At 43.2% G+C, this 25,398-nt stretch overlaps 1 protein-coding gene across 4 annotated transcripts; it reads left to right on the top strand.

The window, feature by feature from the left end:
• Positions 1–230: 230 nt before the first annotated feature.
• LOC140395041 (inositol-3-phosphate synthase 1-B-like) lies at positions 231–24,345 on the top strand. 4 transcript variants are annotated; one of them, XM_072482380.1, is made up of 12 exons: positions 286–388; positions 3,185–3,272; positions 4,441–4,575; positions 8,281–8,442; positions 12,309–12,438; positions 13,148–13,341; positions 18,021–18,170; positions 18,330–18,545; positions 19,441–19,605; positions 21,688–21,801; positions 23,296–23,513; positions 23,809–24,345. In XM_072482380.1, the coding sequence occupies exons 3-12, from the start codon at positions 4,462–4,464 to the stop codon at positions 23,993–23,995; spliced, it is 1,650 nt and encodes a 549-aa protein (XP_072338481.1). In that variant the 5' UTR covers positions 286–388; positions 3,185–3,272; positions 4,441–4,461; the 3' UTR covers positions 23,996–24,345. The 4 variants fall into 4 exon arrangements, with proteins under 4 accessions (XP_072338479.1, XP_072338481.1, XP_072338482.1 ...); XM_072482378.1 differs by lacking the exon at positions 3,185–3,272 and having other exon boundaries at positions 231–388; XM_072482381.1 differs by lacking the exons at positions 286–388; positions 3,185–3,272 and adding an exon at positions 685–706.
• The last annotated feature ends 1,053 nt before the right edge of the window (positions 24,346–25,398 follow it).

Genomic DNA, 25,398 nt, shown 5'->3' with positions numbered 1-25,398 from the left:
GAAACTTACAGTATTTCCAGAATGTTCTGTCCTTTCCTTTGCATCTCCGAATTTTTTCACCAGCTACTTCTAAAGTAAATACTCAGATGTTTTCACAAGTTTTGCTGGATCAGATTGCGCCCTTGGTCGGCCTTGGGAAAAATACAACTATGAGAGGTTGTTGACTTTTCTCCCCTTTATTTTGGCGCTGCTCTTGGTCACCGTGCGGATTGCTTCACGGGTTACCATGGTGACGCGTGTCGGCGGCTTTATATGCGGGGAGTGAGGTGGCGGGTGGGCGGTCAGTGAGAGGCGGGCTCGGAGCGTTCACACGGCTGCGGAGGAAGTGGAAGACTGACAGGCCGAAGTCTGACTGACAGCACTGACAGGCGGCAGCGACATAGAGACGGTAATAATAACCCAGCCGGAATCGGTCACGATGCGAGAGAGCGAGCGCGATAGGTAGGTAGATAGATAGTTAGGAGGAGGAGGAAATGGCCCGGCTGGGCCCAGGCTCCGATGGCGGCTCCTCCATCCCGGCGTTTCCCAATCGGCAGCGTAGAGCCGGCTCGTTAACAGCGGCGCCAGTGCGCATGCGCCGAGCGTGCGGACCGTTAACGGCTTCGGCATTTTGAACAGGGGCCACGCGCCGGGGGCTCAGCACCAGAGGTGGGGACCGCCGGGGCTCGGCTCGCCACCGGCTGCAAGGCGCCTTCAGAAATGCCTGGTAGTTTTAAAAGAAAATATATTGGAGAAATACAAGTCTTGTAAGATGGTGGAAGAATTGTACACGTCCCATCCCGGGGGGGGGGTCGTCATCATGTGGTTGAGGTATTTGAAACTAACGGTTTGCTGGCTTCAGGTTCCACCCCACCACCATCTCTCGGAGGACTTGTTTATGCTGCTTTTCCTCCCCTTCACTAACTCCTTTCTCCCTCGTGTGCTCATCCTCAGTATCTCCCTTATTCACCTCAGATAACCACTGCTGGTGTTACACCTCCTCACTACTCTCCGGGTAAAGGCGTTTCTCCTGAGCCCTCTGTTAGATTTATTAGTGACTATCTTTTATTTATAGGTTCTGGACTGTCCCCTGTAAGCGAAAACATCTCCAAAAATGTGCGGATTAGCCACGTTAAATTACCCCATGGGTGTCCAAAGGCTAATTGGGGTTATGGGCAAGGTGGGGGTGCTCTTTCAGAGGGCCGATGCAGACTTGATGGGCTGAATGGCCTCCTTTTGCATTGAAGGGGTTCTATGATGTCTACATGAGCCCTGCAGAGTTTCCCCAGCATTTGTGGCTTTTTGTTGTCTGGTCATGCTGTGAAGAACGATATCAACATCTCTCCCCTTCCCCCTCAAAACCAGAGGCAGTCGACACAAGCTAGTCACCAAGAAATCAAATGGGCAATTCGGAGAAACTTCACTAGGCAGTGTGGTGAGAATGTGGAACTCCCAGAATGAATAAGTCTCATCGCCATGTCACAAAAGAAAGGAGACGTTGGCATCAGAAAGGAGGCTAAAACAATCGGGCAAGGCTGAGGACTGCAGTTCTGTAGAAAAGAGATGGTTGAGTTAGCGATGTTGCTCTGAAGTCGGGGAGATCATTAATCAATATTTTGTTGCCATTTCATGGCATAACTTGTGTTTACTCACTTAACAGATGGGGCCCTATCAACTGTCACCTTATTGGTGCAACAGTATTTCATCTGACCACCCTGCAAGAAAGAATTAGTCTTTAGATTGTGCTTTCCACAACCTTGTGACTTCCAGAAGTTCTTTACAGTCAAATAATACTTTTTTAATTGCTGTCACTAATGTATGAAATGTAGCAGACAATTTTTGTCTCATGATCCTTTAGATTCTCCCTTGAGATTATTTATCCCCATTATTTTGCCCCACAATTTCTTGGGTGGCACAGTGGTTAGCAGGGACCCAGATTTGATTCTGACCTCTGGCGACTGTGTGGAATTTGCACGTTCTCCCTTTGTCTGCGTGGGTTTCTTCTGGGTTCTCCGGTTTCCTCCCTCTGTCCAAAGATGTTCAGGTTGGATTACGGGATATGGTGGGGGATGTGGGCCTGGGTAGGATATTCTTTCAGAGGGTTGGTGCAGACTATATGGGCTGAATGGCATCCTGCACTGTAGTGAATTATGACAGATCCTTTTTCTGACACCTGTTATATTTTGTGGTTGTTGAGTGATTTCAAATGTTAGCTTGTGCGAAAGCTGGTTCTTTCTGCAGTGATTGTTTTTCCCAATTAAGGGCCAATCCACCTAAACTAGGGTTGTGGGGATGAGTCCCACGCAGACACAGGAAGAATGTGTAAACTCCACACATTCAGTGACCCAGGGCTGGGATCGAACCTGGGTCCTCAGTGCCTGAAGGCAGCAGTGCTAACCATTGCACCTTCATGCTGCCCTTTTTTCCACAGTGTTCTGAGAAAATGTCCACCCCCTATCAGTTGCCCATGAACCTGTGGATGAATATAGGTGCAAGCTGTCAAAATTGTATTGCTGTGTGTTGATGGGCCTATCTACCATACAACCTTATTTACAAGAGTCTATATAACTCCACATTTGGACAGTTGCCTTACTGCACAGATGCTCTCAATATTTTACAGATTTGTTGGTGCTGGATGTTGTTCCAGTATGAATTTTGTGACTGCAATGGCCTCAGCAGCATGACTGAGTAACACTACTTTTCTCCCATTTGCATCGTATGTCAGTGTGATGTTCATGACTAAGTTTTTGAACTTAATAAGTTAATTGGATAGTCACTGCCATATGCTTGTGTGCATAACGCAGGGGACTGAAATATATAAATGGTGATGCAAATAGTAAGTGGTTCAATATAATCCAGAAAACTGGATTGCTGAGCTAAGAGCATTTTTAAATCTTCAAGATTTACTCTCATCTTGAGTGTATCTCTATTATATTTACATTACACAATGGTTCTCTATCAGTGCCCTCTATGCAAAGCTTTACAGCTGCATCGATGAGCATAGTTGCACAAGTGTTGCTTCATTTACCACGTAGCTGAGATGTCTGAGGAAAACAGTAGCAGGTTGACACACTTAAGGTGTGTAAAATAATCTTTGTGCTGCTTAAAACCGAATTAAACTAAATACCACATTGAGACTTTGGATGGGCTTTTCTGCCTGCACGTGCACAAGTGTACAATAAAATTAAATCTCATTTTTAAAAAGACTGGTGCAGAGACATGGCTCCAGGAATGAAAGAGCAGAAAATTTGAATGGTCTGAGCAAGGCGTGACGAGCATGAGTAAAATGAAAGGTCTGGAATACATTTTCTTAATTTCTCTCTCTAACAAGTCTTACATGGCTACACTCTTAAGCTAGTGAACAAGCAGTCGATCAGCTTGCAGATCGTCTATTCTGCTCTTCTAGCTAGCTGCTTTGGGGGGGCGGGGAAATGCAAGGCAAGTCTAATTTTAGCTCTATAAATCTGGAGCCTTCTGACTGCAATGGCTGATAATCTTATATGCTTGAGTGAGCCCAGGATGTCTATTAAATGCTTGAAAAGCAGTAAGGGCTCTGTACTCCGTACACAACTAGATTCCTGTTTTGCATGACATTCACTTATTTTTGATTATTTTCTGAATCAGTTAATAACTTAAAAGAAGCTGGGGCGAGATTCTCCGAACCCCCGTCGGGTTGGAGAATCGCCGGGGGCTGGCGTGAATCCCGCCCCTGCCGGTTGCCGAAGTCTCTGGCACCGGAGATTCGGCGGGGGTGGGAATCGTGCCGCGCCCCGATTGGCGGGCGGCACCCCCCCGCTCGATTCTCCGGCCCGGATGGGGCGAAGTCCTGCCGCTAAAATGCCTGTCCAGCCGGCGTAAATTAAACCACCTACCTTACCGGCGGGACAAGGCGGCGCGGGCGGGGTCCTGGGGGGCGCGTGGGGCGATCCGGCCCTGGAGGGTGCCCCCACGGTGGCCTGGCCCGCGATCGGGGCCCACCGATCCGCGGGCGGGCCTGTGCCGTGGGGGCACTCTTTCCCTTCCGCCTCCGCCACGGTCTCCACCATGGCGGAGGCAGAAGAGACTCCCTCCACTACGCATGCGTGGGAATGCCGTCAGCGGCCGCTAACGCTCCTGCGCATGCGCCACCCGGAGATGTCATTTCCGCGCCAGCTGGCGGGGCACCAAAGGCCTTTTCCGCCAGCTGGCGGGGCGGAAATTCGTCCGCCGCCGACCTAGCCCCTCAAGGTTGGGGCTCAGCCCCCAAAGATGCGGAGCATTCCGCACCTTTGGGGCGGCAAGATGCCCGTCTGATTTGCGCCGTTTTGGGCGCCAGTCGACGGACATCGCGCCGTTTCCGGAGAATTCCGCCCCAGATCCCAGAACGAATAGTGCCACATGCCAGTTTTTGCTGTTAAATGTTGTTTTGCACTTTTTTGCTTTCTTTCCCCAAAATCCTCTAACTATCTCTTTCTTTTTTAGGTGTTCCCCACACAGTTCAGGATGGCTGAGAAGTTTACTATTGAGAACCCAGATGTGACTTACAACAAGGATTACATTGAGGCAGTATATCCCTACCAAACTACACATGTCTATGAAGAGGATGGATCAATTAAGGTAAAGTGTCTTTTTTCAGACTGACTGTTGTTGAATTGATAGTGCCAGAAAGGTAAGCAGCATGAATTTGTGGGTTAATTGTATACACAATTTAGTTAGTAACTAAAGTTTCTCGAGCTGTGAAAATTCAAAATGTGTAATGCTGTTAGCCAATAGATAGAATTTGTAAGAGATATTAAGTGCCAAATTCTCATGCACATGAAACTAGACGCAATGACCATCCAAAACAGAACCCGATCAGACTTGGCTATATAAGACTTAAAGGGATCTGTGATCAAACAATTGAATCTCCACTCAAGTAAATTTTCAGACCGTATTTGTTGCTTTTTGACTTCTGTATTAAACTGGACCGTTTGGTCACGTATACATATATTGCCCATATTTGCTCTTCCTTTCCACTCCTGCCCAAATAAAAACAAACCCAAGGGTTTTTGGGAACATGTTTTGTCAATGTGCTATCTCCATCCCATTCCTGTAAATCTGAAATCTGCCTGACAGCCTTTTTCTCATTTCCTTTGTTTTCTCATGCTGTAGAGGATGACGTTGGTGGTGACCTTGCTGTGAACGTAAGCAGCAGGGATTGGAGATATGAGGCAGCTTATAATTTATTTCTACTAATATGCTGGTAGCAAGGGGGTCCCAATGTCAGTTTGTATTGTGTGTTAATCCAGAAATATTGGTGTTTTACTGTTTAAGTTAAAAGAAAGTGTAGTTAGTCAGGCTTCCCACTCCTGAAAATGTCCAGCAGCCTTGCTGGTAGGCACACTGATTGAACAAGGCTCCATTGTGATGCTCCAAGTTGAATAATCTGACAGTTTATTTATGCAGTTTGAACATTAAACATCCTCACTGGGTGAGGCACTGGAAAGCTACAATCTGTAAACTCACATTTGCAAATTATTTGTCCTCTGGCTGAATTTATTGTACAGCAGGGGTATTGATATTTTGTGACAAAGGTTTTTCTATTGCTATAGAAGAGATTGTTATTTGGGGTGGAGAAGCTACTTTGTGCGAAAACATTGCCACATTGGTATCAAATTATCTTATTTGTATACAGCAACTAAAACCAGACTAAGAATACATCATGAAAAATGTGCCATGGATATATCTGTTTGTCTCATGATATCTCTGCCAATGCTGGTTATTAGTTTGAGGATCAGATGCACTTTTCTTTTTCAGTGTGATCCTGGTGATCTCAAGTGGAAGAATTGTCTGGAAATCCACTGTGTTACTTGTGGGTGAGGGCATTAAGTATTACTATGCTAGAGATTTGAATTTGCAGCATGCTGTTTTGGAGCAGAATCCTACAGCATAGGAAGAGGTGATTTGCCACATCATACCTGTGTCAGCTTTTTGAAAGAACCAACCAACCATCCCCTCATAGCCCTGTAAATTCTTCCCCTTAAAGTATTTAAAGAAATGGTATATGGCTGCATTCTTATGAAGTAGATTTTTGTTCACCATCATAGAATTAAACCAAGGCCAAATTGGCCATGGCATGGGCAAAAATATTTTGAAGAATTTATTGATCCAACTCCCTTTATCTGGGAGAGATGTAACATTGTGGGGAAGGGATTTTCTTTATTGCACAGACTTGGTGCAGGCTGTTAACATTCTGGCCCATTTAATGTCCTAATTTTTGTATTCTCTGTAAACAGACCTGCATCTTCCATGGTATTTGATTTACAACCCTCTGAACTATGTGAGGGGAGTAGCCAACCATAAGGTTGACCATGTTCTTTTTATCATGATGTTGCACAGGTTTCCCACCCCACACTCCTGTCCACTCGAGGTGGAGACTGTGATGCTGTTAAATTAATGGTTAGTTACAGATCACTCAGTCCGAGTTGCATAGTCTAGTCTGGAACTATGCATAGTGGTGGTAGAGGCTCCAACTTTCTTGCCATCACATGGCTGACCAGGGATATCTCCCATCCATACCTCCTGCCATTGGCATGTGTTGGAAGGATTTACAGGTGAATGATCAACCTGTTTGGCCGCATTGTGTATACCTCTTCCTTGATTATCAAGTCGTTGGATAGGTGCTAACCTGGGGCATCTGATTGAGGGAGGAGCACCAGCCACAAGACCTCCAAACAGTTGGTACTTAATTAGAATTAATTATCACAAGTTAATTACAGAAAATCAATACAATGCTTGACATGTGATAGTTTAACTGTTCTGAAAATAATAGTTGAAGATATCAGTGTCAGTTTGGATATTTTTTAACTGAACTGTTCTACATACTGTGGATTTTTGTTCCCCCACTGCGTCCTCCCATTGGTAAATGTAAATATACACTGGGAATTAAATATCCTAACACTGCTGTTCATTCAGTCCAGCTTGTTTGAAGAATGCCTGAGATCAAGGCAGTTCTTTCCCTTTTGGTAAACATGTAATTGGTCATCCAGGTAGTGCCTCCTTGGATGCCTTGTTAAAAAATGTGACTTGCTTTAGCATGTCAAAGCTTGTTTGAACTATAACCCTCATGTTTAATGGACATCTGCAGATTGGGTTGTTTAACACATCAGACCTGAGGAAGTTGTGTATCTGAAATTACTTCCCTCTGGGAAGTGACAGGATTATTTCCTCCCAAAACAATTGTCTTGCTTTCTCTTTCATCTTCCCCATTAAAAACACAATTCTTGATCAGCGTTTTATTTTAAATGTATTGTCCCATCTAGTGCCAAAGAAGATTTTTGCAGTTTGAAGAAAGACTGAACTCTGCTTCCTTTGCATGAGCAGTCAGTTGAACAGACACCATTCTTTAGTGATTGATGTCTTGTATCCATTCAAAATAGAAATGGTCAGCAGTGAAAAGCCACTCAGAGCAGCTTGGGTGTTTTTCCGCCATTGTTTCTTTGCATAACGGTTTTGCAAACCAAATGACGGTTCAGTGTTCTGTTTTCCTTTTTCATTTGGCTGGTTTTACTTATTAAGCACCTGTCCTGTTGTGGTTAATGCTGCTTGTGACATTTCTAGGTAAAGTAAAGCAATTCGATCCCGAACGTTAAGGTGACAGGATCATAAACCCGTGTCTGACTATGTTATGGTAGCAATGGGTGAGATTTTTTTTCTGAAATATTTCTAGTTTTTAAGCATTATTAGGCAGCCCTTCAATGAGTGGTCTTATCAGATGAATATGCATTACTAGAGTAATTATTGCATTGATATTCCACTTTCTAAGTGTGCAGTGTGGGTAATGTTAGATGGGCTTGGTAGGGGCTCTAATTTACAATATTTAGCTTTGTTCTTTGGGGTCCTCCTGCATTGTGCATGTGTATAATATTAACTGGGTTTGTTTATTTATTATTTCGTCGTCTCCTTCCTTGAAGATGTGGAATGAGGTTTTGTTTTGCATCCCTTCAATGCACCTTTGGTGTAATGTTATCTGGAATTTCCTTCCACCTGTTTACAATGCTACCTGGGTTTGTTATGCCCTCCATGGTATTGTATTTATCTTTCAACTGAGATTGCACTTTTATTGTTGCTCAGTTGAGCAAATTGTGCAAGCTTCATGCATTTGTTGCTGTATCAACTTCATTGACCCTTAAGAGTTGAACTGTCTCCAGGAGGAGCAAAAGTTAACTCTGAATTCTAATCCAAGACCAGTTGGCAAGTTTTGTGACTCTCCTGGTGATGCCTTTATGCAAATTATTGTTTGGGTTTGTGTTTTAACTAATCTTTGTGTTGGGCTCTGACTAGGTGAAACCATGTTCTACCAAATTCACCTTCCGCACAGAGAGGAAGGTGCCAAAACTTGGCGTGATGCTAGTTGGATGGGGTGGTAACAATGGAACAACAGTTACTGCAGCAGTTCTGGCCAACAAGTTGGGACTTTCCTGGATGACCAAAACAGGAGAGAAGGTTGGTTGTTTCTTACACCACTTAATTTAACTGCTTATGCATTCAAGGATGTAGGTAGAATTTCGAGGGCTGGAAAATATTGGGCGAATCTAAATGCATTGAAATATCTCTTCATAGAATAAAGCTCCTGAGATGCTAAACTAGTAAGCAGCAATATGCTGAGCAGACTTGTTATGGGCCAGGGCTTAGAAAGTCCAAAGTATGTTATGAAACTCACCTGACCTATAATGTTTTATGTTGAATTTGGCTAGGATGAGCACGAGCCTTCGCTTCAGGTGTGATTCATCAGACTTCCTAGGCGCTTTTATCAAAACAAAGTTAACATGAACAGCTACAGTAATCTATGTATGTAACTCTTAATTAATCCCCCTTAGTAGCTGTTCCAATTCAATACAAAATCCAATAAACCAAAACCCCTTTCAAGGATGTGGCTCAACACGCTGTAATGTCACTTGAGTGGGACTGGTCCTTTCCCTGACCTCCAGACTCCAACCAGCAGATTCAAAACTCCTTCCGGAAAACAAGTCTATGTTTCAAGTGACCAAGGCAGTTTGCAACACCCAATGTGCTTTCCGTTCCCTGGAACAGCTTTAAAATGAAAACTGGGAAACACTGCTTCTCTTCTGCAGTCCAAAGCAACAAACCAAAAGTTAAACCAAACACCTAAAGACCCCTCGCTTGACAGCCACTGCCCAGCTACAATCACAAATGACATACTGAAGCCGTGCTACAAATCATGTGATAAGACCAAAACTTTCTTAAAGGGGCACTAATGACAGACTCCGGTCATGATCCTATACAATTCGGCGCTGAGGACCCGGATTCGAATCCCGGCCCTGGGCCACTGTCCGTGTGGAGTTTGCACATTCTCCCCATGTCTGCGTGGGTTTCACCTCCACAATCCAAAAATGTGCAGGGTAGGTGGATTGGCCACACTAAACTGCCCCTTAATTGGGGAAAAAAAAAATAATTGGGTATGCTTTTTAAAAAATAAAAAAAAATATTTTTAAATTAAAATAAAAAATGATCCCATATAATTCTTTGACACGACAGGTGATATCGGGGAACCTGTTACCTAGTTATGCTTCCGATTGGTTGGTGTATATTTAAATCCTTTATTTAAAAATGAAATCCCCAAATGGCTCAGGTAAAAGTGCCATCTGGCTACAGCATTTAAGGTACATTACCACATGGCTTGACTTTGATTTGTGCTGGGGTAAACCAGAGAAGCAACTGAGGTACTACAATACCCCTCTGGATAGATAACAAAATGTCTGCCAAGGTTCTGCACACGTAGTGACCCTTGCTGGTGAGTGCATTGTGGGATATGATCAGACATGGGGGAAACCATGTTTGACAAAGTTTGTTTTTTGAAGATTTAACTAATAGGCAGGTGGAGGGGAAACAGTCGATTTGTAGGATCCTTGAATTTTCAAAAGGCATTCAATAAGGTGCCACACAAGTTAATATGCAAGATAAGGACTCATGGAGTTGGAGGTAATGCATTAGCAAGGATGGAGGAATAGAATCCCTACAGTGCAGAAGGAGGCCACTTGGCATATCCAGTCCGCAGCAATCTCTGGAAAGAGCAACCCACCCAGGCCTGCAACCCAGTAACCCCACCTAACCTTTTGGATACTATGGGGCAATTTAGCATGGCCAATTCACCTAGCCTGCACATCTTTGGATTGTGGGAGGAAACCCACGCAGACACTGAGAAAATGCAAACTCCAGGCAGCGCAGTGGGTTGGTCCCAGGTTTGATCCCGGCTCTGGGTCACTGTCCGTGTGGAGTTTGCACATTCTCCCCGTGTTTGCGTGGGTTTCGCCCCCACAACCCAAAGATGTGCAGGGTAGGTGGATTGGCCATGCTAAATTGCCCCTTAATTGGAAAAAATGAATTGGGCACTCTAAGATTTGAGATTTGTGGAGTGCAACCTCCACAGTCAAATCACCCGAAGCTGGAATTGAACCCGGGTTCCTGGTGCTGTGAGGCAACAGTGCTAACCACTGTGCTGCCCCATTAAAGGATAAAGTGGAGTAGGGATAAACAGGCCTTCGTCAAGTTGGCAGTCTAACCAGTGAAGTACAGATCCAGAGAAAAGGTAATCCCAGGTTGAAGAGGTGTGAATTGTCTCCAGGCAGGACAGTTGGTAGAATTTCACAAGCCCAGGCCAGATGGTGGGGGGTGAATGTAATGCGACATAGCTTTGTATTGTCAGCCGTACAAGCTGGCTGGAGGACACCAACTGCAGCCAGGTTAAGGGAGTGGTGGAAAGTGAGTTTATTCACTTTTTAGTTGTGAGAATAAAAACATTTTTTTTAAAGATGTGAAACTTCTAAATGTTGATATTTAGAGACTTGGATGCAGTTGTGCAAGGAACACCCAAGTCAAAATATAGGTACAGCAAGAAATTACGAAGGCCAGTGACATGTTGGCCTTTATTGCAAAGGAATTGGAATTCTTGCTACAGTTGTATAGGACTTTGGTGAGACCACAACTGCAATACTGTGTGCTGTTTTAGTCTCCATAAAGGAAGGATGTACTTGCAATGAAGGCAGAACATAAAGGTTCACTTGGTGGGGGTTCTTGGATCGAAGTGTGGGTTGAGAGGATTGTTGTATTATGAGAGGCTGATTGGGTCCATATTCTTTGGCGTTTATAAGAATGAGAGTTAAAATCCCTACAGTGCAGAAGGGAATCATTTGGCCTAACGAGTCTGCATCGACCCTTCAAAAGAGCACTCTACCCATGTCCACTCACCCATCCACCAAGCCCTATCCCCGTAACCCCATAACCCAACCCACACAAATTGCACCTCGGTGTCCAGGTTATCATGGCCAATCCACCTAAACCACATGTCTGCACTGTGGGAGGAAACCCACACAGACATGGGGAGAATGTACAAACTCCACACAGACAGTGACCCAAGATGGGAATTGAATCCGGGTCACTGGCGCTGAGAGGCAGCAGTGCTAACCACTGTTAGAGTTGATCTGCTTGATACACAAGATTCTGAAGTGGGTTGACAGGCTAGACACTGAAAAGTTATTTTCCTGTGATTCTAGAACACTGGCACCATCTGAGGATAGGGGTGGGTGGGGGGGGGGGCTATCATTTAGGACTGACGAGAATTTTATTTGCTCTTGGGGATTTGAATCTTTAGAATTCTCTACTCCAGAGGGCAGTGGATGCTTCATTGGTGAATATATTTAAAGCTGTGAATCGAGGGATATGGGAAGCAGGTGGGACAATGGAGCTGACTGTCAGCCATGATCGCATTTGGAGGAGCAGGCGTGATGTGTTATTTGCTTTTATTTCTTGTGTTTGTGATTTTCTTCCACTTCATCCAATATCCTGTTGACACGTTTTTTGCATAAGGCCACTATGATGAAATATCATCAGGCTTGTTAGACATTGATTTCAAGAGCCAACCTTTTGAGCGAAGAATTTCTCGAGCAGGCTAAATGGCTATTTCTTATGATCTTAAAAATAATTTCTGTGGGGGCCATGAAGAATCCAGCATGAGTTTGTACAGTCAAACAAAGTAGCTTTATTTACAAGAATGTGTAGCAGTAGGATCCGGACAGGCTATAACATTAATATAAATTTCATACTACATAGTTTTTTCAATACACAATAGTGGAATATATACGATACTGGAACAACCCATCGTACCAAATGTAGCCTCTAAATTTCTACCCATTTCCTTCCTCCTACAAGAGTGGGAGGAAGCTGGGCAAGTGGCCTCTTCTGTGTTGTAAATGCTATACAACTACCACTCCTCAGTCTCGATTTGTGCAGATGATGTATGTTTCAGAACTTGCATTAACTTTTTTTGTTTTCCCTAAACTCCAAACATGTAGGTGGCTAATTACTATGGATCCTTGTTTCAAGCCTCCACTGTCTGCCTTGGGACTGGTCCTGCTGGTGATGTGTATGTGCCCTTCAAGGATCTACTGCCCACAGTGAATCCAAATGACATTGTGTTTGACGGTAGGTATCATGCTGGCTGTATGGCTGCATTATCAGAAACCATTGGATCTGGTGGCTATTGGATCATAGGATCCCTACAGTGTGGATGTCAGAAAAGAACTGGGAGTGACCTACTTGAAATAGAAACTATGACATAATTCAAATTTTCTTGGCAGAATAATGTTCCTGCTGCTGTCTGAATCAAAAGTCACAAAAGCTGGTATGGATGCTGCCTGCATGGACCCCATCTATATCTAGCAGACGTGTTTAACTCACTATAAATGATAGCAGTGACTGATGAACTTTTTGCCTGGCGGTATATGCCTGTCTAAATCTGGACATGGGGCTGATCCAGGGCCTGTACATTTTAAATTTGTGTTGACAACAGTTTAGTACTGAGGAAGCACTGCTGGAAGAGGTGGGGTTTTTTTCAGATCAGACACTTAACATGAGGCCCCATTTTTATGTTTAGGTGGGCAGATGTAAAATAGATGCTATTAGAAGGAAAAGTTCTTGCAAAGTCCCAGCCAACATTTATACTTCTATCAACAGTATCAAAACATGAATATTATGGTACACATTGACTGCTGAAAGTTGCAACATTTCAGAAACCATTCCTATGCTCTGGTGCTTGATATCCTGAGAATGTGACAGCTGCTATATATCAGCAACTTTCTTTTATTTTTCCTTACTGAATTTTGAAATTAAGTTTTGAGATTTTGTTTTCCAGGCTGGGATATCTCCTCCATGAACCTCGCAGATGCCATGGTGCGAGCTCAGGTCCTCGACTGGCAGCTTCAGGAACAGCTGAAGCCTCACATGAAGAAGTTCCACCCTCGACCTTCTGTTTACATTCCAGAATTCATTGCTGCTAATCAGGAGGACAGGGCAGATAATTTAATCCAAGGTTCCAAAAAGGAGCAGGTACAGAAATGTTTGGTGCACTGGGTCAAGAGGCTCATCCTCTGTGCTGCACTGTTCCAGGGATTTTTTTTTTTTTTTTGTTATTTACAGCACAGAAAGAGACCATTCGGCCTGCTGTATCTGCATCGGCTCCCAAAAGAGCTACCCAGCTAGTCCCATTCTCCAGCCCTATCTCCATAGCTGTCTAAATTAATCACTTTCAAATATATATCCAGCTCTCTGTTGAAACCTCCTATGGACTCCACCTCCACCACACTCCCAGGCAGCGCATTCCAAACCCCAACAACTGAGTAAAGAAGTTTCTCCTCATCTCATTCCTAGCTCTCATACTCACCATTTTGAAATTGTGATACCCTAGTCACTGACATTTAGGGTAAATTTAGAGTACCCAATTTCTTTTTTTCCAATTACAGGACAATTTTGCGTGGCCAATTCACCTACCCTGCGCATTTTTGGGTTGTGGGGGTGAAATCCACTCCTACACAGGGCGAATGTGCAAACTCCACACGGACAATGACCGTTGGGATCAAAACCAGATCCTCTGTGCTGTGAGGCCGCAGTGCTAACCACTGCCACACCATGCCACCCCTCCCTATTTACTGACATACCAAATAGTGGATGGAAACAGAATATCCTACTTTCCTGTCAAAATTGTTCATAATTTTGAGCACCTCAATAAGGTCACATCTTCATCTTCTCTGCTCTAAGGAGAACAAGCCCAATTTCTCCAATCTTTCCTTGTATCAAAATTTCTCATTCCTTGTGTCATTCTAGTAAATCTCTGCACTCTCTCCAGAACTTTAACATCCTTCCTTAAATAAGGTGTCCAGAATTGAACACCATACTCCAAATGTGGTCTGACCAGAGGTTTGACATCACTTCCTTGCTTTTATATTCTATGCCTCTATTTATAAACCCAAGAATCCTACAAGCGTTCTTAACTGCTTCAACTTGCCTGGCCACCTTCAGAGAATTATGCACTTGAACCTCTAGGTCTCTCTGCTCCTGTACTCCCCTCAAAAGTTATACCATTGAGCTTATATTGTCTCCCCTTGTTTCTTCTACCAAAAGGCACTACCTCACATTTCGCTACATTGAAGTTCATCTGACAACTGTCTGCCCATTTGGCCAACTTGTCAGTGGCCCTCTGAAGTCGCTCAGCATCATCCTCACAATTCACTATTCTCCCTAGCTTGGTATCATCTGCAAATTTAAAGATTTTTCCCTCCAAGCCCACTTCTAAATCATTTGTATAAATCAGAAAAAGCAAGGGGCCCAACACTGAGCCCTGGAGAACACCACTTTCAACTTGTCTCCAGCCGGAGGCATGCCCATCTAAATCTACCCTCTGTTTCATATCTCTTGGCCAACTTCTAATTCCTGTTGCCAAGGACCCATCAATCCCAAACATTTTCAATTTGCTAACCAACCTGCCATGTGGCACTGTATAAATGCTTTATGAAAGTCCAAATATACAACATCCACGGCACCACCATCATCCACTATCACCTTGTCAAAGAACACTATATTACATTTGTCAGACATGACCTGCCCTTGACAAAACTATGTTGACTGTCTAGTATTAATTTATTTTTCTCTAATGTATATTTATCTTATCCCATATTATGGCCTCCATCAATTTTCCCCCTATTGACGTCAAGCTGACAGGTCTGTAGTTTCCTGGGTTATCCGTTGCCCCTTTCTTAAACAACGGCGTCACATTTGCAAACCTCCAGTTCCTGGGACTAATCCTGTGTCCGAGAGGCCTTGAAAAATACTGTGAATGCCGCTGCAATATGCTCCCTTACCCCTCTCAGCAATGTAGGATGCATCCCATCTGGGCCTGGTGACTTCTCTGCCTGGCTGCCAGCCTTTTGAGCACCTTTTCTTTATCACTATAGTGCTCAACACCCACATTTTCAACTGGGCCATTGTCACCACTAATTTGGTAAAGACCGAAGCAAAGTTCATTTAGTCTCACTGCCATACTCTGCTTCAGTGAACAATTTACCCTGTTTATTCCTAATGGGCCCCACTAATCCACTAATCCTTCACTAATCTTTTACCATTAACAGGCTTGAAGAACATTGTGCTATTTGTTTTAGCACAGCCTGTTCCCTTATGCTTCCTCTTACCTTTCCTTATTCCAGCACCTACCCTGCATTAATGCAGCACCTCCCCTGCATTTGAGATCCTGATCCTGATTTCTATTGCTATTAGTATACTGGCAAGCATCATATGCCTCTTTTCTTATTTTGTCATCAATATCCTTCATAATCCAGGGCACTCTAGCTTTGGATACCCCATATTTATTTCTCATGGGCACGTACCTAGCTTGTACCTTTTTCATCTTCCCTTTGAAAGTGTCGTTTTCTCTCCCCCCCCCCCCCCCCCCTTTTTTTTTTAATCCACTGTTTTATCCACCAAAATGCGTTTCCAATCAACCTGCTCCAGTTCAGCTTTTAGACCCTTAAAATTTGCCCTTTTCCAGTCTGGGATCTTAATCAGTGACTGACTTTTGTCATTTACCAACTTAATATTGAATCTTATTATATTGTTAATCGCTACTTTCCAATGCCTCCCCTACTCGAAGTTCTCCATCTGCCTTGCTTCATTTCTTAGGACCCAGGAGCAGCACAGCTTGCTCTCTGGTAGGACTTGAAATGTACTGTTCCAGAAAGTTCTCCTGTGGGTGCTCTACCCTTTCCCAGTCAACCTTTGGGTAATTGAAATCCCCAACTATCACAAATCTACTTGTCCTACAGGTTTCCATAACTTGTCTACAAATGCTCTTTGCCACTTCCTCCCCACTATTTGAAGATCTATAATAAATACCAAACCAGGTGACTGCACCCTTCATTTTCTCACCTCCAACCTTCGATTCTAATTCAGGAAGTGGATCTCGTTTAAGGGCTATGATACTATCTTTGACCAAGACAGCTACACCTCCTCCCTTTTTACCCACCCTGTTTCTAATAAAAACCTTATACCCAGAATGTTAAGTATCCAGTCCTGTTCTGGCTTGAGCTACTATGTCATATGCTTCTAGAGCAATTTCTGCTTCCAGTTCCCCAATTTTGTTCACTATACACTCTGCATTTAACTCCTGCCCTTTGTATCCTTACCTTATTTCCTAAATGGTGAAGCTCGTGGCACAGGTATTATTTCTGAGATTACTACCCTGGAGGTCCTATGTTTCAACCTACTCCTGAAACTAGCCCTACAAGACCTTAACAGTCTTGTGGTCCAAATGAATCGCAACCTCTGGCTGTTCACCCTCTTCTTTTTTTTTTCCAGAAGGTTTTAATATTTTCATTCTCCTCTTTCACATTTTCATATATATATACCCACAGCAAATAACCAATAATAACAAATACATTGGCAATCCCCTGACCAACAACCCCTTTATCCTATCAACCCCCAACATTTTAAATACGAACAAGAAAGAAAGATTCCACAGTCATCACCAATAACCTATACATTCCAAACCCTAATGTTCGATGCCATCCAATTCTTGAAAGTGCATGATAAACAAAGCCCATGAATTGTAGAACCCTTCCATCCTTTCCCTCAACTCTAACGTCCCTTTCCAAAAGTTTGTCCAGACAATCCGTTATATTCCGAACCCTTGAACTCTGGAGGGATTGGACCATATGGGACTCGCGATCTCATCTGCAAACTAGGCCGTCTAATCCTCGAACTATTGAGTCACCCACTTCTACCACCTTTCTAATCTACCTACCAGCCTCCCTCTCTTTTCCCAGAGTAGCCTCGGGCACCATGGTACAAAGGTTTTCCCTTGAGTCATCTGCGCTTGATTCAGTTGTGTTGTTCGCTTCATAGGCATCTAAAATTTCATGCCTGTTGACAGCTCCCAAGTAGTCCTGCGTTTCCTGGACCTGCTGTCTCTTTTCCTTTTGACAAATGATCACCCACTCTCCTGCCATCCCTACACTCTCCTTGCCTGCCTATCATGCCTCTGGTATGACTGTTCCAGAGACTCCTCTCCCTCTTCTATGGTGTGCAGTGAAGAGAGTCACTGATCCAAATTAGCCACATGTTAAAGGACTGCTATCCTCTGGCATGGCACTTGCAGATATGACTGTCCTAGATGTCTTGTGAATCCAAAACCTCCTGCATCTTGCATGCCACACACATCACAAACTTTCCCAGAGGCCCTGCCATTTTTACTGATCAAGATGTTGCACATTGCTGAGGCTCTGCTGTATTTAAGCCACAAACAATTATCCTACAACCTCTCTCTCTCTCTCTCATTTGGTTTGAGTGAAGTATGGAAACACTGCCGTAATGTAATGTTTGGGCTTTACCATTCTTTGACATGGTGTCCTCCGTGATCCCCTTCTTAGTTGTGGTGAGCAAGCTGACTTCTCCCAGAATGCCCCTCCGTCACTTCTCACTACTGCCCTCTGGATGCCCTTCCTCCTGTTGCACACTGGATCCTTTTCTGCGATCCCCATCGCCATTGTGGCGAGCGAGCCAACTTCTCCCAGAGGCTCATCCTCTGAGCTGCACTGATCCTGGGATTGTTGTGGGCACACACCCACGCACCCTGGGATTCTTTGAAAGGTGAGAGAGGGACTTGTGGTAATGAGAACTGCTCTTTAAAAGCTTTTGGTTTAATAAAAATGCCTCCAAGCAGATTGATATTTATCTTCCAGGTGGAGCAAATTAGAAAGGACATCGGGGACTTCAAAGCAAAGAGTGGAGTCGGCAAAGTGATTGTCTTGTGGACAGCGAATACTGAGCGTTTTTGTGATGTCATTCCTGGTGTCAATGACACAGCAGAAAATCTCATGAAGACGATTGAGGTAATGCACCACTAGAACAATTATCAAATCGAGAAATTAGTGTGTTGTCCAACTGAGTTATTTGCTATCTTGACACCCAACTGCTTTTAGAAAGTTGTCAGAATATCTGCTGTTTGAAATACTAATTTGTCGTCATCTTGGTTTAATTCTCCATTGCAGTGTGGAAGGGAGGTATCTCCATCATCCATGTTTGCTGTGGCCAGTATTTTGGAAGGCTGTGCTTACATCAATGGATCCCCACAGAATACCTTTGTACCAGGAGTTGTTGATCTTGCTATCAAACACAAGGTGTTTATCGGTGGTGATGACTTCAAATCTGGCCAGACAAAGATAAAATCTGTTCTTGTAGACTTCCTCGTCAGTGCTGGTTTGAAGGTGAGAAACTCTTCCAATGTGATTGCTATCCAGTGTCTGTGTGCTTGCGATAGTGGTCAGGGAAGGTAGGATATGACTTTAAGTATATGGAATGATAGTTGGGAAATCAGCCCCTCTTTAAAAAGGAAGAAAAGGTGGCTGGGAAGGTAACTGATACAGATGTGGCTGATTAACAATATGATTCGAATTTATATTGGAAACAGCATAGTTTAAAAACAAATTTTAATATTGTGCTTCAAGCGTACCCAATTCATTTTTTCCAATTAAGGGACAATTTTAGCATGTTCAATCCACATACCTTGCACATCTTTGGGTTGTGGGGGCGAAACCCACTCAAACACTGGGAGAATGTGCAAACTCCACACTGACAGTGACCCAGAACCGGGATCGAACCTGGGACCTCTGTGCCATGTGACTGCAGTGCTACCACTGTGCCACCGTCCGTGTGACTGCAGTGCTACCACTGTGCCACCGTGCTGCCCTATATTGTGCTTCATAATAGTAAATCAGGTTTCAGTAAAAATTAAAAGGTGCCAATGCAAATCTGTCGAGTGTAAATCTGTCGAGTGTATTTGGTCTGAGGACTGAGTTGGGTTGTAGTGGAATTAATTTTAAGGACAAATTAAATTGCGCAATTGCTTCACTTGCATACTGGCCTTCTAATGTGTAGTTCCAATTATTAGCCAAGGCATACTGCTTAAAATAGTAGATGGCCCTTGGTCAATTTAGTTGCTAGCCAGTTGGTGCTGTCCAAATGCCACAATTGATTTGTAGAGGCAAAGGTCCCAAGGCAGAATTTATGGTAGCTTTAATTTCAGGATTGAGAATAAAGGTAGACTAGCTAACTTGAAAGAAATAAGTAACAGTGCTCTGCATATTCATCCTCTCCTTGCAGACTGTTTCAATTGTCAGTTACAATCACTTGGGCAACAACGATGGGAAGAATCTGTCTGCTCCAGAACAGTTCCGATCAAAGGAGATTTCGAAGAGTAATGTAGTGGATGACATGGTTCAATCCAATCCCATTTTATACAAACCATCAGAGAAACCAGATCACTGTGTAAGTACTGGGGAGCCCTCCTTTCCTTTCTCCTCTTTACCCTTTCCCTTACCAATTGTGGTTCACTTCTGACTTACTATTATGGTGTCTGTGGTCGGTCCATCTGCATTCAATATGCTGAGTTGAAAATAATCTTGTATGAAATGCTTTTGGTTGATTTGCTATATAAAACAGAACCTCTTTGTATCAATTCCACTTGGTATCTCGTGTTGGTCCCTCTTTTGGTAAGTGCTTTTTTTCTGCCTATTCTGAATTATTTGAGTATGGGCTATTATTTTGCAGTTGGGCTTTCCTGTGGCCCAGTGATTATCCAGACTGCACACCTGAGCTAAGTGATGAGTCTGCCACTGTTCCTGATCACTATCTCTACCCCAGGAATTTGGCTGTTAACTTGGGTGAGAGCAGTGTCATGTGTGGCTGTCATGTCCTCCTTAGTCTAAGATCTTGATATTCTTTTTTTTAATAAACATAGTGCAAAAGCCATCTCCCTCCCTTACAGGAGCCTCCCATACCAGCCTCCCTGAACAGGAATGTGGTGACTAGGAGCTTTTCACAGTAACTTAATTGAAGCCTACTTGTGACAAGTGATTATTATTATTACAGGTCCCATATTTATTAACCCCCTACTCTAAGCTAAACGAACCCCCCCCCCCCCCCCCCCCCCCCGCTCCCCCTTCTGCTGATGATTAATTTTCCCCAAAGAAGTTGATGAATGGTCGCCACCTCCGGGTGAACCTAACAGTGACCCTCGAGGTGAAATTTATTTTCTCCAAACCGAGAAAGCTAGCCAGGTCTCCGACTTCAGGGGCTTTGAGTCGCTCCAAGCTAATGGTATCCGTCTCCGGGCTATCAGGGGAGCAAAGGCCAGCACGTCTGCCTCTTTCCCCTCCTGGATTCCTGGGTCTTCTGACACCCCGAAAATCGCCACCTCTGGACTCAGCGCCACCCTTGTTTTAACGCCGTGGACATGGCAAACCCCTGCCAAAATTCCCTAAGCTTCGGACATGCCCAGAACATGTGGACATGGTTCGCTGGTCCTCCTGCACATTTTGCACACCTGTCTTCCACCCCAAAGAATCTGCTCATCCGGGCCGCTGTCATGTGAGCGTGAGCCCAATGAATGACCTTGAATTGTATCAGGCTGAGCCTGGCACACTTTGCAGACGTGTTGACTCTACTCAACGTGTCTGCCCATAGACCATCCTCTCTCTCTCCTCCTATCTCCTCCTCCCACTTGCGCTTCAGCTCCTCGGTCTGCGTCTCCTCTGAAAAGATCTTGATCTTCATTGAATAAGACGTGGGAGCAGAAGGGGGCATTTGGGCTGCTCTGCCATTCAGTGAGAAGATGACTGATCTGATATGATCCTCGACCTGCCATGAGGCCTGCATATGAATAATGGTCATTTGGGCAAGGAAAGGGCTGCTTTTACTCATGAACTACACTTGGAATGGAGAACCGTTTCCGATATATTGGAGTTGGGTTTAAGCGAGACTCCTTGTATATTTTTAATCTCTGTAACCTAGTGAGAAGACTTAGACAGAATATTGGAGCATGAGGTCATGAATATAATATATAAATTCTATCATTCCCGACATCTTTTTAAATGTAAAATTCTCCTAAAATGTATCCACCATCATTCCAGGCAGAGCAAATTTTTTGCCTCGCCTTGTTGCAAGAGTACAAGTAGAGGCCACCAGGGAATCTATTGGGGAATTCGGAAGAAACTTTTTTTTTACTCCTAAGAATAGCAAATGTGGAGCTCACAGCTGTGCTGTAGGGTGTGGTTGAAGTGAATAGTTTGGGTGCACTTAAGGGAAAGATAGGGGAGCATGTGAAGGAGAAGGGAATAGCATGTTATGATATTGATTTGGACGAGGAAAGTGACAAGTTTTGAGTGGTGCAGAAACACCAGCATGGAGTGGTTGGGCTGAATTCATGACTGATCTCTTGTGCTGTACATCCCATGACTCACCAGGTGGAATAGTAGTAGGCTGGAAGTTCGTAAAGAAATGAGCTGTGGTGGGCTAAATATTACTTTCTTGTGCTTTTTCTGAGATGCTATAAATTTATGCTTTCCTCAGGTTGTAATTAAGTATGTTCCATATGTTGGAGATAGCAAGCGTGCAATGGATGAGTATACATCAGAAATTATGATGGGTGGCACTAACACCATTGTCCTCCATAACACCTGTGAGGTATGTCAAATTTCAGTACTGTTTGGGTATTATGGTGGGTTTGGAGCAAGGTTGGGTGTGCATTAAAGGAATAAGAAGGAGAATGAAAAGAATTTGCAATACTTTCCATACCTCCAGAGATTACAAGATTTTTGTTTGTGTATATCACGAGTTACATTCTCTTCCATAACCACATTCTACTCGGTAACAGAAATCCCAAAAAAGCTAATATTGTCCTTTTTAATGTTTTTAAAAAAACAGGAGATGGGAACAAAGTTTCAAACTGAATCCTAGGAGGTGGTCAGTTGGCCCATTGTAATTTGCTGTTGCAGTATATGCTAATCTCTCATTCCTGCCACCACTTAACTAACTGGGGGAAAATCTCCTCTGATTTCCCCTGAAAATTGTTATTCATTTTATTTCTTGGATTTCCCTTTTCAAACCTTTTTGTTTCAATAACCCAAATTGAGTTTCTATTTTGCTGCACCTTTTTTCTATGGCTCTTGTTTCCAGCGTCTAATAGAAGTAGTACTACATTTATTTGAATTAATACAAACTCAGTCACTTTTTAGTATGAGATCCAGGCTGAACTGTCTTTTTAATGCATGCCCCATATCTGTTCCCTTGGGTCTTTGTTCCTCAAAACTAAGTACTAAATATGCTCTTTTATTACTCTTCCTAATGTCTTGAATCAACCCTACCTATGCCCACTGCATTAATCTATCTGTCTTCCTATGTTCTCAGTTTGGCATGGGCTCTGGTTGTCTTGTGGCTGTGCTCAACCCTTTTTATAATGGAGACCAAGACTCCAACACGGGTCCTTGGGGAATTTCCTCCGTTTATCCTATCAATCACAGAAAAACAGCTCTTGGCCCTTGCCTGTCATCGTGTTACAGTACATTTTCTTTAGCTTGTGCATTACTTCCAAGTTTTAATACCACTGGGTTGACTTTACTTATTTTTAGTTCCTCCCCCTCAAATTTTCAGTTAATGAAATGGAACTAATCCTACTTTGTCCCTTATGAACACTTAGAATGTAGAGTTAACTAATTTCATTGTTGCACTCTGATAGATAATCCACAACTGACTTGTCTGTTGCTGATCATTTTGGAGTGTAATTTAAAAAAAAATAATAATTTTAGAGTACCTAATCTTTTTCCAATTAAGGGGCAATTTAGTGTTGCCAATCCACTTACCCTGCACATCTTTAGGTTGTATCTTAATATGTTCAAACCTCTTCTCTATTACTGTAATTGTTTCTCCGGCACTCAAATGTGTATATATACCACCCCAGTCTCTTCCTCCTTTCCCTTCCCCCCCCCCCCCCCCCCAAACAAACATGTGTTGACTTATTTGTTAAATGTAATATTGCTAACTGTACAAGTTGCTGTTTTTGAGCTGGTGTACACTATCCTACCAGTTTTCTTTATATTTCATTCTGTATACATAACTGTAAATATACTATGTTCAAAAACCCAATAAAAAAACATTTCTTTAAAAAAAACCTCTATGTAGGATTCCTTGCTGGCTAGTCCTCTTATTCTGGACCTCGTGATCCTGACTGAGCTCTGCCAAAGGATAACATTCAAAACCGAATTGGATCCTGAATTTCAAACATTCCACAGTGTCCTCTCGATCCTTAGCTACCTCTGTAAAGCTCCATTGGTGCCAGATGGAAGTCCTGTCATTAACTCTCTTTTCAGGCAAAGGACCTGCATTGAAAATATTCTGAGGTATGTGTTTGAAACATCTAATTGTTATTTCCGAGAAGCTTGTAGAGGGAGAGTTTCTAAGGGGATTGAAGAATGGAGTATTGAATATGAGGATGTTGACCCATGAAGGTCTCATTGGTAAGAATGTGATTGAACTAGCTGGCTCCCTTGGTAAGAAGACATTACGGGAGGGGTGGAAAGTATCCCTCCCTTATGTCTACTTGTCTTTTATCTGCTACCAAATCTAGTCTGAATAGGGGGGTGGACCCTATGAATTGACTGATCCCCAGTAACAAAGGTTTGTTTTCTCTTTTAGAGCTTGTCTGGCCCTTCCTCCTCAGAACCACATGTTCCTGGAACACAAGATGCAAAGGAGCTTTGTGACTACCCAGGTGCCTGGTCATTCTGCAGTTCAATCTATACCTCACAAAACTGTAAAGCTCAACAACATCCTCCATAAGAACTATATTTTAAATGGTCACACCAATGGATATGTTAATTAAATTTTCAAAGCTATTACTTGAAGTGTAGACAATGGTGTAATAATTTAACGGTTCTCTGGGTTACCCCAATTTTTTTGTTTTAGATTTCTACTATGCTATTCTGAATATATCTGCTGTTTTTAATCATCTCTCAAACACTGGAATGTTCAAGGTCAGTCCTGTTTGCTGTGGATGACTATGTAGTTTTGCATCAGTTGAAACTTTGTCAATGTTTTATGTGAAATATTTTCATGTTGGATGTCTTGGTCATATGGTTGTAAGTGGACAATTTACTATCAAAAATTAGCACAATCTTGAGGTGTAACTAGCTACTAAGAACTTGGGAGAATAAAATCCTTCATCTTAAAGTATCCATTGTGATTTTCTTTTCTGGTGATTTTACAATTATATGCGGTTGGGTGTTGTAACTTATCTCTTCCCTAAGAAAACATGTTCTAGGCAGTTTTCCCCAGAATCCTCACAGTTTTGCAACATCCCAAAGTGCTTTTCATCAGTTTAAATACAGTAGTCATTGTGCTGTAGTAAAATGGGGCAACCAGCTTTTGCTCACAGCAAATCTAAATTTTCTTGTATCCATTTCTCCTCTCCAGGCCCTCCTTTTTTTTTAAACTTGGGTTTGACTGAGAATTTTGTTAAACTAATATTCTCAAGCATCAAGCTCCAGAGTTCTATGCCTGCAACTCCTGGGATGCTAATGTTTATCTAGTTTTAGTGTATGGTGTGTTTGTATGTTCTTCCTGTGTCTGCGTAGGTTTCCTCCCACAGTCCAAAAATGTGCAGGTTAGGTGAATTGGCTATGCTAAATTGCCCCTTAACCTAACTGCACATCGCTGGACATTATGGGATTATGGGAATAGGTAGGGATGGGCAAAGTGCTCATTAGAGTCTGTGCAGACTCAATGGGCCAAATGGCCTCCTGCATTGTAGGAATTCTGTGATCTACACATCTGGCATTAATCTGTTTGGTTACTGTCAGTGTGTCAAAGGCCACAGATATTTAAAGTTACTTCACCCAGCAGCAACCATGGATTATTTGGCTGGAAATAAAAGCAGCTATACTTAGCCACTACAACTAACCTACTGGCCTCGAGTAAAGCTCCCTCCATACTGCTGCAAACCAAACACATGCTCCCAGAGCAGGAATCGTGTGAGCTAGATTTAGAAGAGCACTTCCTTTGCACCACCCCAAGACTTCAATAATGTACTTGACCATGGCAAAAACTTGTTTTTGTATTTCTCATAGTTTAGATTGCTGATTAGTAGTGGCATTTAACTTTAAATTGAGAGTTGTGGGAGGGAATTGAGTTTCGAAATCACCACTTAAATGTACTACACCCAGCAGAGAAGTGTTGATTGGGGAAGGTGCCACAAGTTTACAATTGCTGAAACAATGGTGTATTCAA

The sequence above is a fragment of the Scyliorhinus torazame genome, chromosome 18 (genome assembly GCF_047496885.1).
Source record: "Scyliorhinus torazame isolate Kashiwa2021f chromosome 18, sScyTor2.1, whole genome shotgun sequence".
NCBI lineage: Eukaryota > Metazoa > Chordata > Chondrichthyes > Carcharhiniformes > Scyliorhinidae > Scyliorhinus > Scyliorhinus torazame.
Note: the sequence above shows the minus strand (reverse complement) of the source record. Positions and strands in the feature narration are given on the sequence as shown.

What these genes read in the sequence shown, in the direction of transcription:
- LOC140395041 (XM_072482378.1), top strand. Translation starts at nt 4,462, where the DNA reads ATGGCTGAGAAGTTTACTATTGAGAACCCAGATGTGACTTACAACAAG. An exon ending in ATCTCATGAAGACGATTGAG is followed by an intron (nt 18,171 to 18,329) that starts GTAATGCACCAC and finishes TCTCCATTGCAG; the next exon opens with TGTGGAAGGGAGGTATCTCC. An exon ending in TCGTCAGTGCTGGTTTGAAG is followed by an intron (nt 18,546 to 19,440) that starts GTGAGAAACTCT and finishes CTCTCCTTGCAG; the next exon opens with ACTGTTTCAATTGTCAGTTA.